The sequence below is a fragment of the Hemicordylus capensis genome, chromosome 3, assembly GCF_027244095.1.
Source record: "Hemicordylus capensis ecotype Gifberg chromosome 3, rHemCap1.1.pri, whole genome shotgun sequence".
Taxonomy (NCBI): Eukaryota; Metazoa; Chordata; class Lepidosauria; order Squamata; family Cordylidae; genus Hemicordylus; species Hemicordylus capensis.
The window spans coordinates 198,377,519-198,390,686 of record NC_069659.1 but is presented as its reverse complement, the minus strand read 5'-3'; the positions used below and the strand labels follow the sequence as shown (position 1 = coordinate 198,390,686).

Genomic DNA, 13,168 nt, shown 5'->3' with positions numbered 1-13,168 from the left:
GTAACACTTGTATGTCTGCTTGTTCTGAATTGTTTGCCTTTGGTGTATTTTAAAGAAAAGGGATAGCATGCTAAAGAAAAACTGAAAAAGATGCATGGGAGGTTTATTGAACCAACAAAACAGTCAGTCTCCATGCATGAGGGACTGTGCAGCCCATCTTCAGAAGAATGTTGTGAGAATATCCTGTAATAATGATTTTAACAGCATATTCATTTGAAACATACACCTTAGGAACAGATCATAATAGTCAGTCTTTTAAGGTGAAGTTAGGACCTTCCATATTCGTTCTTGTATGTGTGGGGAATGCTTTTGTATGGAGGAACACTCATTTGGATGACACCCTTCCCCTGCAGTCTTGAAGTGGTATAACTCAGACATGGGTTTGTTGCCTCAACTAGGTCTTGATGTTTTGGGATTGTGGAATCTTTTTCTGAGCTCTGTGTATACTTTAGCAGGAAAAAGACTACAAACTCTTTACCCAACTATGTGTTTCTCAAAGGTTGCTATGTACCCATTCTTTAGAGACTGAGAACTCTTGATGATGGTACATGTTTGCTTAGCTATTCTCATTTTCTCAATATATTCCCCAAAGAAGAGCTGCAAGTTTTTTGTGTTTTGTTTTTGCAGGGGTGGGGATTCCCTTTGGTATAACCTTAATTTAAAAGGCCCGTATGGAAGGCCAAGTAGCGTATGATTCTGCCCTTCCTCCAAGGAACTTTGGGAAACAAATATGGGAATATTCTCACAACCACCCTTGTGGGTCAATTAGATTGAGAAGACAGCCGAGGTGATCTTTGATGGCTGAGTGGGGATTTGAACCTGGTCTTCCTCTCTACTAAGTATATGCAGAAATGTTATTTTTTATTGTGAGTAGTGATGAGGTTGAACAGAAGATGTTGTTTATACGGAGTCAGATCATTGGTCCATCTAGCCCAGTTTTGTCTACCTAGACTGGCAATAGCTCTCATGGTCTCACGCAGTGAGGCCCCCCTCCCACCTTGCTGTCTGAGATCCCGTTAACTGGAGATGTAAAAGCTTCTCTCCACTCAGCTTCTGAATGTTTAATAGGTGGTTCTGGTCTGTATTTCAGACTAACCTACCTTATAGGCTTCTTTGTATGGATTACTGAGAGCACTTTGAAAATAACAAGTTCTGTATAAATGTACATCCATGTACATGGTTGTTCTCACGTTGCAGAGGTGGGGTATGTGATGCTGAAAGCAATGGCTTGTCTCAAGCCAACAACACAAGATTTGAACTAGGGACTTGCTGACTCTCAACTGCTTTTATTTAGTATACTAAAGTAGCTCTTCAAGCACAGTAGTACTTGCTGTATCAAGGTGGCAGCTGTTTCCATAACTTTGAAATACATTTGCAGTGTTTACTGCAGGAAAACAGATTGCCTTTTCTTCCTCAGGATGGTTGCATACTCTTGGAGATGTCTGCTCTCAGCCATTCATTCCTTTCTACTTGTGACTGGTCTGTTGCTGCGACTGCCTCATTTCTATTAAGTTCAGAGAAATAGGAGCAGAGGTTGCCAGCTAACACTTTGCCTTTTTCTTCCCCTCTTCCAGATCACCAGAAACTGGAACGTGAAGCTCGAATCTGTCGACTATTAAAACATCCGAATATTGGTAAGTGCTACTGCAAATCTTTCAGCTTAAAAGGACATGGACCTTGATGGAGTCTCTCCCCCCCCCCCCCACGTTTCCCCCTCTTGGCAATGAGGAGCAAGTACAAACTTCAGACATGACACAACCAATTTGTGGCCTGGAGTGGATGCGTTGGGGAGGCACTTGCTGAAGAAACTTCTAAGACACCCTGTCTCTGAGTAGTGTTGTTGCATCTTTCCTCCACTTTAACAGGATTTCCTTCACCTCTCTTCCAAGCTTACCTATATAGAAACGGAAGATTTGCTGCCAGAACTTTGTTGTTGCTTTTGCCTGAACGATCTTGCTTCTGTTCCTCTTATTTTGAAAGTTAGTTCTGTTCTTAGGTATATGTAAGGGAGGGAAGCATGATATGCATAAGAATTGTCTTGCTGGATCAAACAGACTCTAGTCCACCTTTCGAATTCCAACAGCAACAAATTGGATATCTCTGGAAACTCACAAGTAGGGCATGGAGGTGATATGCTCCTCCTTGTTTTTCACATGAATAACTTCTCCTTGCTAACAGTTATTCAAAGCCACTTGCAATCAAAATAAAACATGAAATATCAGCCTGCAATATTCAGATTCACTGCATCTAAAGATGGAGGTTCCATTTAGCTACCATGCTTAATAGACCTATCCTTGCTCTTCCTTGTATGCTTCCTCTGGCATGAATAACTTTCCATTAGAAGATGTCTCTTGCCTTCATGTTATCTGTGTGAACCACCCCTGCAGAAGCATTAGAAATGCAAGTGCTTCCATATAGTTCTGAGGGTAATTTGAGAGTTGGGTGCTTTCCCTAAACATGGTGATGGTGCCAATCTCTAATATATTAATCTCTAATCTTATCTCTGCTGAGATAAGGCTTGGGTAACATTTGTTTTGAATGTTTTGGAGTCCACTGGTCTCGGTGCGGCTATTCCAGTGGTGGTGGGGAATAGAAGAAGTTACATTGGCAGGTCAGCAGGCCATTGCAGGGGGAGGGAAATCAGAAACTTAATAGCTGTTTCCCCTTCCGGCTGCCCTGCCAGCTCTTTGACCTTGGGGAGCAGTGCCAACAACCCACAGAACCTTGCCTTGCTCCTTTGTAACACCAGGTCAGTCCAAAACAAATCTGAAGTAATCCATGATTTGATCAGGGATGAAGGGGCTGACCTGGTGTGTGTCACAGAGACTTGGTTGGGGGAGGCTGGGGGCCCAGTTTGGGCCCAGCTTCTCCCTCCAGGGAACTCTGTAGAGGAGCAGGTCAGGGAGTGTGGGCAGGGAGGTGGAGTAGCTGTGGTCTTTAAGGATAATATCTCCCTTACTAGGATCCCTATCAGAGTGTCTGATCATATTGAATGTTTGTACTTACATTTGGGGACCAGGGATAGATTGGGACTTCTGTTGGTGTACCAATCACCCCGCTGCCCAACAGATTCCCTAACTGAGCTTGCGGACTTGGTCTCGGGTTTGGCATTGTAGTCCCCCAGGCTTATGGTACTGGGGGACTTCAATATCCACTTCGGGACTGGGTTGTCTGGTGCCACTCAGGAGTTCATAGCAGCCATGACAACTATGGGCCTATCCCAAGTGGTCTCTGGACCGACACATGTTCCTGGTAATACTCTTGATCTGATCTTTCACTCTGATCAGGGTAGTGTTCCGTGGGTGGGGACTCCTGTGATTTCCCCATTGTCATGGATGGACCACCATCTGGTTAAGGTTGGACTCACAGTTGCATCCCACCTCTGCAGGGGTGAAGGACCTATTAGAATGGTCCATTCAAAAAAGTTATTGGATCCAATAGGATTCCAAGAAGCTGTGGAAGGATTTAATGTTGGCCCTACCGGTGATCCAGTTAATGCCCTGGTGGAGAATTAGAATAATCAGCTCACCAGGGCAGTGGACATGATCGCTCCTCAGCATCCTCTCCAACCTGCTTCAAAAATGGCTCCTTGGTATACGGAACATCTGCAGGAGCTGAAGCGGCAAGGTATGTATGAGAGCCAGCGTGGTGTAGTGGTTAGAGTGCTGGACTAGGACTGGGGAGACCCGAGTTCAAATCCCCATTCAGCCATGAGACTTGCTGGGTAACTCTCAGCCTAACCTACTTCACAGGGTTGTTGTGAGGAGAAACTTAAGTATGTGGTACACCGCTCTGGGCTCCTTGGAGGAAGAGCGGGATATAAAATGTAAAAAATAAATGAAAATAAGGTAGACTACTGGAGTGCAAGTGGAGGAAGACTCTACTCGAATCCGACAGATTGCGACATGGAGCACATTTGAAGATCTATGCTTTGGCTATACTTGCAGCAAAGAAGTGTTTCTTTTCTGCTTGTATTGCTTCCGCAGACTCTCGTCCAGCGGAGCTGTTCAGGGTTGTGAGGGGGCTAGTAGGACCCCCTACTCCCCTGAATCCAAATTTGAAACCATCAGTTGCCCGCTGTGACGCTTTTAATGAGTTTTTTGTGGACAAAGTCTCTCGTATTCGGGTTGATTTAGATCTAGATTTAGACTCCACAGTTATTGCAGTGTCAGATGCAGAGGTATCCAGCAACTCCTCTTGTGTGGTTAGACTGTATCAATTTCAGTTTGTGACTCCTGAGGATGTGGACAAGCTGCTCGGAACGGTGCGTCCTACCATCTGTCTGCTTGATCCTTGCCCAACGTGGCTTATACTATCTGGCAAGGGGGTTGTTGTGGAGAGCCTGGTGGCAATTATAAATACCTCTCTGAGGGAGGGCAGGATGCCTGCTTGTTTAAAGGAGGCAATTATTAGACCTATTCTTAAGAAGCCTGCCTTGGACCCCTCGGAATTTAGTAGCTACAGGCCTGTCTCCAACCTCCCATGGTTGGGCAAGGTGATTGAGAGGGTGGTGGCCTCCCAGCTCCAGGCAGTTTTGGAGGAAACTGATTTTCTAGACCCATTTTAAACTGGTTTTCGGGTGGGCTGTGGGGTGGAGACTGCCTTGGTCGGCCTGATGGATTATCTCCAATTGGGACTTGACAGAGGAAGTGTGATTCTGTTGGTCCTTTTGGATCTCTCAGCGGCTTTCAATACTAGCGACCATAGTATCCTTCTGGAATGTCTGAGGGAGTTGGGGGTGGGAGGCACTGCTTTGCAGTGATTCCGCTCATACTTTCTGGCAGATTCCAGATGGTGTCGCTTGGAGACTGTTGCTTTTCAAAATTTGAGCTTTTATATGGGGTCCCTCAGGGCTCCATACTGTCTCCAATGCTTTTTAATATCTACATGAAACTGTTGGGAGAGATCATCTGTAGATTTGTTGCTGTGTGTTATCAGTATGCTGATGACACCCAAATCTATTTCTCCATTTCAACATCATCAGGAGAAGGCATATTCTCCCTGAATGCCTGCTTGGAAGCAGTAATGGGCTGGATGAGAGATAACAAACTGAGACTAAATCCAGACAAGACGGAGGTACTTATTGTGCGGGGTTGTCATTCGGGAAGCGATATTGATTTGCCTGTTCTAGATGGGGTCACACTTCCTCTGAAGGAACAGGTACGCAGTCTGGGAGTGCTTCTGGATCCACACCTTTCCCTAGTTCCCCAGGTTGAGGCAGTGGCCAGAAGCGCTTTCTATCATCTTCAGTTGATACGTCAGCTGCGTCTGTTTCTTGAGGTTCATGATCACAAAACAGTAGTACACTTGCTGGTAACCTCCAGACTTGATTACTGCAATGCACTCTATGTGGGGCTGCCTTTGTACGTAGTCCGTAGTACAAAATGGGGCAGCCAGGTTGGTCTCCGGGTCATCTTGAAGAGACCATATTACTCCTATATTACAGTAGTTGCACTGGCTGCCAAAAAGTTTCCAGGCAAAATACGAAGTGTTGGTTATAACCTATAAACAGCTTAGGCCCACGGTACTTAAGAGAGCATCTTCTTCTGCATGATCCCCATCGTCCACTGCGTACATCGGGGAGGCTCGTCTGTGGCTACCTTCATGTCGTCTGGTAGCCACCCAGGGATGGGCCTTCTCTGTTGTCACCCTGAGACTTTGGAAAGCGCTTCCCGTGGGAATAAGAGTCTCCCCATCTCTAGCAGCTTTTAAAAAGTGTCCAAAGAGACTTTTTTTTTAACCCAGGCTTTTTAACTTTGTAACTTTTTAAATTTTGGATTGTTTATTGATTTGTTTTAAACTGTTTTTAGTATTTAATTGATTTTAATGTTTTGTTTTTGTTTGTTGTGAACCACCCTCAGACCTTTTTTGTTTGTTTGTTTGTTTGTTTGTTTGTTGTGAACCGCCCTGAAACCTTGGGTTGGGGCAGTATAAAAATGAGCTAAATATAATACACAAGCACACCCCTTCCATTTAACTCAGAAACAGTCTTCCTTTTAGTTCTGTTTCAAATTATTGCTTGAAGTATTAGGCAGGGCACTTCTGGAGTCTGGATTGAATATATGTGTGGAATACCAGGTGCCTTGTTGATATATTTGAGGGTGAGGGCAAACCTCAGTGTTGCCCATCTTATAGTAGGTTATCACGGTTGCCTCTTTAGGTCACAGGGCTAATTTGATTTCCCATTGATGTGAGGGAGAGACTCATACTAATTCAGGGGCAATCTCAGACCTAGGCACCTTGGTCAATCTCAGACCTAGGCACAGAAAACAGGGATATTTTCATCCAAACTTAGAAAAGAGCTTAGTTTATCTGAGCCCACTTCAGACCCTATTGCATGTCTGATTGTGTCATTGGGAACATGACAGGGTTTGAGCCGAGCTCATCCATCCAGTTACCCATTTTGCTGTTCAGTAACAGCAGTGAGGCTGGGATGAAAAGGGTGCCTCTCTTACTATTTTCCATACAGCTATGAAAGGAGGACTAGGGGTCCCATCCCCCCCGTTACTTGAATTAAAAGTAAGAGCCTGAGAAGAAGTTCTTGTGCTCTAGTGCTCGCCTTGCATTTTGAGGGAAGTATAATCCGCTACGGAATTTTATGTTTCTGAGATGGAAAACAGGAGTTTTGCCAACATCACTATTTGGAACCCAACCAGACGTTCCAAAATGCATGTTTGCTGGTGAAAAGCAGACTTCGGAGAGTGTTTGCAGGGGAAATGGCAGATGAGGGAAGCATCAAGCATATGCACTCTGCCTGCTGCTCCTCCCCTGTAAATGTACTCCTCTTCACCGCTTTGCATGACTGCAGCAAATCTGGAGTTGGACATTCTGTGTGTGTTATCAAATGTTCTACTAATGGAGAGTAGGTTTTAAATGCCCTACTCATGGGTTCTCATTGACAAGAACCATGTCAATGAACCATTCCCCACACACAAAGCCATTGATACTCAGTCCTAGCTGTTAAGCAAGGACCTTTTTGCTTGGCACATTGTGCCTCCACTGAACTCTTGGATCCAACCCCACTTCCGCCTCTTGGCTCCTCTCCCTGTGTATTAATTTAATGACTGTATTCAGAAGATCCAGAAGTCTCAAATGCAAAGCCCTAAGCTGCCAGCTCCCCAGCCCTTTGGCTACTAGCTTCTGAAAACAAGAGAGCTGATCGTTTTTATTTCTGCTCTCTAAATTCTTTTTGTCTCTTGCTGGAGCACACTCGCTCCGGATGTGTGTTTCCATGGTTATCATCCTGTGAGCAGGTTTTATTTCCTCTCACCCAGAGGAACAGGGAGCCGGACAATTGCCCACTTGGAGGGTTTGATGAAGGACAAAAAACAAGTGATGGGATCGTGGGAACAACTTCAACTTGAATTGAAAAAGGGGGGAAATAAGGTTCCGTTCCTGACAAAACTGCATTATTTACAAAATATTCCAGAGTGCAGCATGTTTGTTGCTCATTGCAAACTGCTATGGAATTCTGCCCATCCCACTCATTGCAGTCCAACATTGTGTGTGTGTGTGTGTGTGTGTCCCCTGACACTGTTTTGCTGCATTTCTCTGCCAGCAATAGCCAGTGACGTAGAGCAGGAGCAGCACAGCACTGTTACATTAAGACATACATCAAATGTATTAGGCATTTTTGAGGGAAGGCGGACCTCTCTTTTGCTAGATGGTGGTCTTCTATCCTCCTCATTCTCCATTATAATTACATAGGTGAACCTTGATATATCAGAGGCCCTCGATTATCGTGGGGGTGTCGGTCTGTGCTGCCATGCTGAATGCCAAAACTGCATGAATTGAAACCTTGTGCCTCTGGTGTTGATGGAGTTAGGTTCTTCAGTACACAAAAAGTACTAAAAAATACCTCCCCACAAAGGGGAGGGAGAATAATAGTTTTCAGTGATTGAAGATTACTTGAAATCTTGGGTTATGTAGTGGAGAGAGGAAACAAGCATGGATTCTAAAACTTCAGGCTTTCTCTCCAACATACCTTCTTAAGTGGCACATGGCGTTTTGTGTGTGTGTGTGTGTGTGTGTGTGTGTGTGTGAGAGAGAGAGAGAGAGAGAGAGATGTACGTGGCCCTGAAAATCCACTGTATTTAGAAGATCCATGCTTATTTAAGTGTGTGAACTAGCCTTTTAGAATCATTAGCATGAGGAGTTACATGTTCCTTTTGAAGGAAATGCTTAATTGGCACCACATCATATTAATCAAATAGGAGGGATTACAGTGTAAATTGCACATTAGGGAAGCAGAACTATATGCAACTTTGTCTGTAACTGTGTAGTCTTTTGAAGATGGTGAATGTTCTATTGCACCACTAGTGATATCTCTTTTCTGAGGGGTATTTTTTTGCTGAGGGGTATTTTTTTGCTGAATTTATCACTGATGGAAAATGTAGTATTGGGTTTTTGGACTATTCTTGGTTCACAGTAAGGCACATTCTGTTGAGACTTTCATTTCTGTGTAGAGTTGACTTTGGAACTCATAGCAAAATTTGTGATAGTATGATGAAATGAGGTGATATTGTAATGAGGTTACACTGGGTGTTCAATATGCTTGTAAGAAAAAGTATCACTGTTCTGCCTCCACATTTTAAAGATAATAGAAAATTAAGTCATCGAAAAATATTTTATAAAAGGCACCCTGTGCCTTTTAATTATGGATTGTGAAAATGTTATCCTGTTCCTTAAGAGGAATAAGCTGGTGCTGTGGGAGGGGGTGGGACTGAAAGTGGGATTTCAGCCATCGATTAGATATACCCATAGCCCTGCCCATCTTGCATTCTGATGTGTGATTTCCCATAGAATGGATGGGGTTGACTGGTAACAGGCATGGCTCTAATAAAGAAGCATAGTGACACCCACTTTGACCAGCATGTATTTTTTATATGATGGCATATGACAGTCTTGTTAAGGACTTATCTAGCCTAACGCGACCAGGAATTTTGTTGCGATTAGTGGCGGCGGGAAGATTTTGGTCTTAACATTTTTTACGGCACACCACTGTGGGCAATGGCAAATTCAGCAATGCTGGAAACACTAGTTATGTTCCTGGAGGAGGACTACTGCAGCTTGTCTTTTCTCCCCCGCCCCCTCATCCCAAATGTGCCAAGAAACCACACTATGTCGTGATATATGGTCATTTCCTGGCACATCTGAAAGGAGACCGGCGGGGGAGGGGAGGCAACTGGCAAGAATAGGCTGCTGAGAACATTGCATGTGCTTCAAGTGCTGCTGAAGCTGCTAGTGTGCAGAGAGGTGCTCTGTTGCCACCAATGGCACACCCCTGGTGGAGTGTGGTCTCCTCTCTCAGAGGAGAGCTGGTCTTGTGGTAGCAAGCGTGACTTGTCCCCTTAGCTAAGCAAGGCCCACCCTGGTTGCATATGAATGGGAGACTAGAAGTGTAAGCACTGTAAGATATTCCCCTCAGGGGATGGAGCCACTCTGGGAAGAGCTGAAGGTTCCAAGTTCCCTCCCTGGCATCTCCAAGATAGGGCTGAGAGAGACTCCTGTCTCCAACCTTGGAGGAGCCGCTGCCAGTCTGTGAAGATGATACTGAGCTAGATAGACCAATGGTCTGACTCAGTATATGGCAGCTTCCTATGTTCCCCTTTCCCCAGTTACTTACAAGTTCATAAAAGGTGAGTAAAAATTTTTGTAGGCTAGTCGCTTTTGTGGGCTTCATTATGAGAGTGTTTTGTGTAACACTGTTGGCACAGCTATAGCTGGTGATCCAGGTAAAAAATGCTACTCCCCCCCCTCCCCTTTGCTGCCCTTGTTAACTATGAAATGCAGTGTTTCATGGTGTTCTCTCATTCCCACTCTCACACACCCCCACCCCTAGAATCAAGTACTTGCACGCAAATTGGTCAGTTTAAGCTGTATGAGATTAGCTTAATGAAAAAATCAGCAGCCCCACTTACCCAGGAAGCTTGATCTGTATTTTTGAGAGCATTTCCTACAGCTTATGAATCCGCTGATGCAGATTCAGTTTTTCTATTTAAAGTTGTGTTGCTGGGTGATGTCCAAACTTGTGAATGTTAGAGAGAGAGAAAGCACAGCAAAATCTGAATGACAGCCTTGAATTAGTAGTATCAAGAATAATGGTCCACCTTTTTAATTAAAAAAATTAACTGCGACATTCAGTTTTGAGTGGGGGAAGTGAACACCATGGTGTAACAGGGAGCAATGCACAGGGCATGGCAGCAATGTGTACAGGGAGTGATGAGAGTTTTTGGGGAAAGTGCCTGGAAGGACTACGCCTCCGCCATCCCAGCCATCATCAGAGCAGTACAGGGCTTGGTTTCCCATAGAGGAGCCCCCATACCTACACACTGGAAGCAAGCAGTACTGTCCTGAGATGGCCACAGTGCAAGCAGCCACCTCCGTGTGGCACCAGCCACTTTATTCGGATTCGGGGCAGGCCTACTGCACAGTATTGCTCAGAGAGGAGCAAGAAAGATCACCTCTGTGCGATGTGGGGGGCAGGGATACTGTGTGGACTATTCCGCCTCAGATATTTGGAGCCAAATAGTTGCACAGGCCTAATCACCAGGACTGTCTCCTATAGTCCTGTCTTTCTCCAAGTGCAAAATGAGGATACTGTTGTCCCTCTCTTGACAATCAGATTTAGACTCTGCTTCCAACATCTGTGGACTACTCCTCAATAGTTGCCATGAATCCATCCCTCATCCTTCAGGTAAACCTTAAGTCGTCTGTTTCTCCTATAGAAGGCCTACATTGAGCACATTAAGTAGTAGGCTCATGCCTTGCATTTGAAGATGTGACAACTGGTAGTAACTGGTCAAGGATAATGTCTTCTAACTGGTATAATCTGATATAATCACCCCTGTAGCCCTTTACTTAAGCTTACTGATTAGTTGCCCCGTGTTCCACCCTGGCCCCTACCAAGTACAACAAGAGGACTGTGTCTCTTTATTGAGCTGTTCAGCTCCTAGCTCTCTTATGGAGGCTTCTGCAGGTAAGGGGTGTTGGATCAATTGACAGTGAGGGATGGAACTTGACTTAACGGGACATAAAGTCCAATATTCCACATCAGACCCATCAAGCCTGCATGACACATTACTGTTTGTGGGAACCCATGTCTTCTATATTTGAACAGCTGCCTGGAGATAAAAAGCAACTTGCCAGTTTTCCAGACAGAGGTTTTCTGCCTTTCAAAACAACAAATTAACAATGCATATCATTATGCTGACAGCAATTCAAAATTGATGGCGGGAATCTGTTGCTTTGTGAAGACTCACTTGGCTGCCCTCCATGACACTTCTTTCTGAGACCAGGGCATGTATAGATGATTTGCCCTTTGGTGAGGACCTCTTCAGCTCAGACTAGTGAAGCCTTTGGTATTCTAGAGATTTTTTTTAAAAGGCAGCCAAAGATCTGGGATCATTCAGACTGTACAATGAACAGCCAGCATTATTATATACCCTTATTTCATCCACTTTCCATCTGAGCAAACTTGGTTTCAGGAGTTGTAAGGCCAGGGTCTCTTTTAACACTAAAATAAATAATCATCTGTGTTATACTTCCCATCAGTGTGCTAACCCTAAACACAGTGCAATAAATTGTTGTCCTTGATGGTGTGGTAAGACTGATTTATTATTTATTTTTATTATTTATTTTTAATTTTTATTTAAAATATTTATACCCTGCCCCTCCAGTACACTACTGCTTGAGGAGGCTCACAGCAATAAAATAGATACAATGTAAAATAAAATTAATAAAATTAACCAAATTAAGTAAACAAGTTAAAAGTCCAGGCTAAAACCACAATCAGAATTAGGAACATAGGAAACTGCCATATACTGAGTCAGACCATTGGTCTATCTAGCTCAGTATTGTCTACACAGACTGGCAGTGGCTTCTCCAAGGTTGCAGGCAGGAATCTCTCTCAGCCCTATCTTGGAGAAGCCAGGGAGGGAACTTGAAACCTTCTGCTCTTCCCAGAGCGGCTTCATCCCCTGAGGGAAATATCTTGCAGTGCTCACACATCAAGTCTCCCATCCAGATGCAACCAGGGCAGACCCTGCTTGGCTATGGGGACAAGTCATGCTTGCTACCACAAGACCAGCTCTCCTCTCTTGAAACTTGAATTAAGTTTCAAGTTATTAAAAAAGCTAAAAATTAAGAATTATAAAAACTAAAGAACCTACCAGATATAACAAAAAATGGAACATTAAAAAGCCTTTTTAAAAAGATGTGTTTTTAGTTGTTTTTTAAAAACACTGAAGGAGGGAGCATGGTAAAGCTCCTCAGGGAGGGCTTTCCAAAGCTGAGGGGCTACAACTGAAAAGGCCCTGTGTCTAGTCCATGCCAACTAGATCTTTGTTAGTGATGGGGCCATGAGCAGCGCCTGAGGTGATGAGCAGCGAGCCCTGGCAGGTTCATATGCGTGAATGCAGACCGATAGGTACCCAGGCCCCATGTAGAGCTTTAAAGGTCAAGACCAGCACTTTGAATCTAGCCCAGAAGTGGATTGATAGCCATTGAAGCTGCTGCAGGATGGGTGTGACACTTATGAAGTGATTGATGCTATGGAAAGTCCTCCTTGGATCTAGGAAACCCTCTGTTCAAAGATCCTTTGCAAGTAAATTGACTAGATTCAGCAATAATGTGCATCTTGTAGATATCGACCCATGGTTCTCATTTGTTGTCTTCATGTTAACCTAGCTACAGTTACATTCTTCATCTCTTCCTATCTCCTTATTGCATTGCAGTGAACATTTCTCTGGAAGGGCACTCGGGTTTTTTTCCTCACAGTTTGAATTTTTAAAAAGTCATTCAGAAGTCATTCTTAAGAATTCATTCTTCAGTACCTCTTCATCGTCTTGAATTTTAACGTTGGTCTTACCTCAGCCTATGTGGAACACTTTCACAAACTCTCTCAAAAGGGTTTTTGTGTGTGACCATTCTATCTGACAGGAGGTCCAGTGAGTTCTGTGCTCTACACTGACTCCCCTTTCCTTTAAGTGCATTGAGACAAAGTGGTGCTATGGTGGAGCATATTATCTCACCCTAAGGTTGTGTCTGCTTTTCGCCCAACTCAGAATCTGACCACGTCAGTATTTTTCCCCCATCTCTGGACGAGGATGAAAGAGTTAGGGGTGTGTGTGTGTGTGTTTAAACCTTCATGACCACTCACTTCTTTAGG

The 13,168-nt window shown here is 44.2% G+C and overlaps 1 protein-coding gene across 24 annotated transcripts in view; it reads left to right on the top strand.

Annotated features, from left to right (window-relative positions):
• CAMK2G (calcium/calmodulin dependent protein kinase II gamma) overlaps positions 1-13,168 on the top strand; it is a 263,893-nt gene that overhangs the window by 139,726 nt on the left and 110,999 nt on the right. For all 24 annotated transcript variants that reach the window (XM_053310722.1, XM_053310719.1, XM_053310724.1 and 21 more), the window contains exon 3: positions 1,575-1,634. In XM_053310722.1, the coding sequence (XP_053166697.1) occupies positions 1,575-1,634 (60 nt within the window). The remainder of the gene's footprint in view (positions 1-1,574; positions 1,635-13,168) is intronic.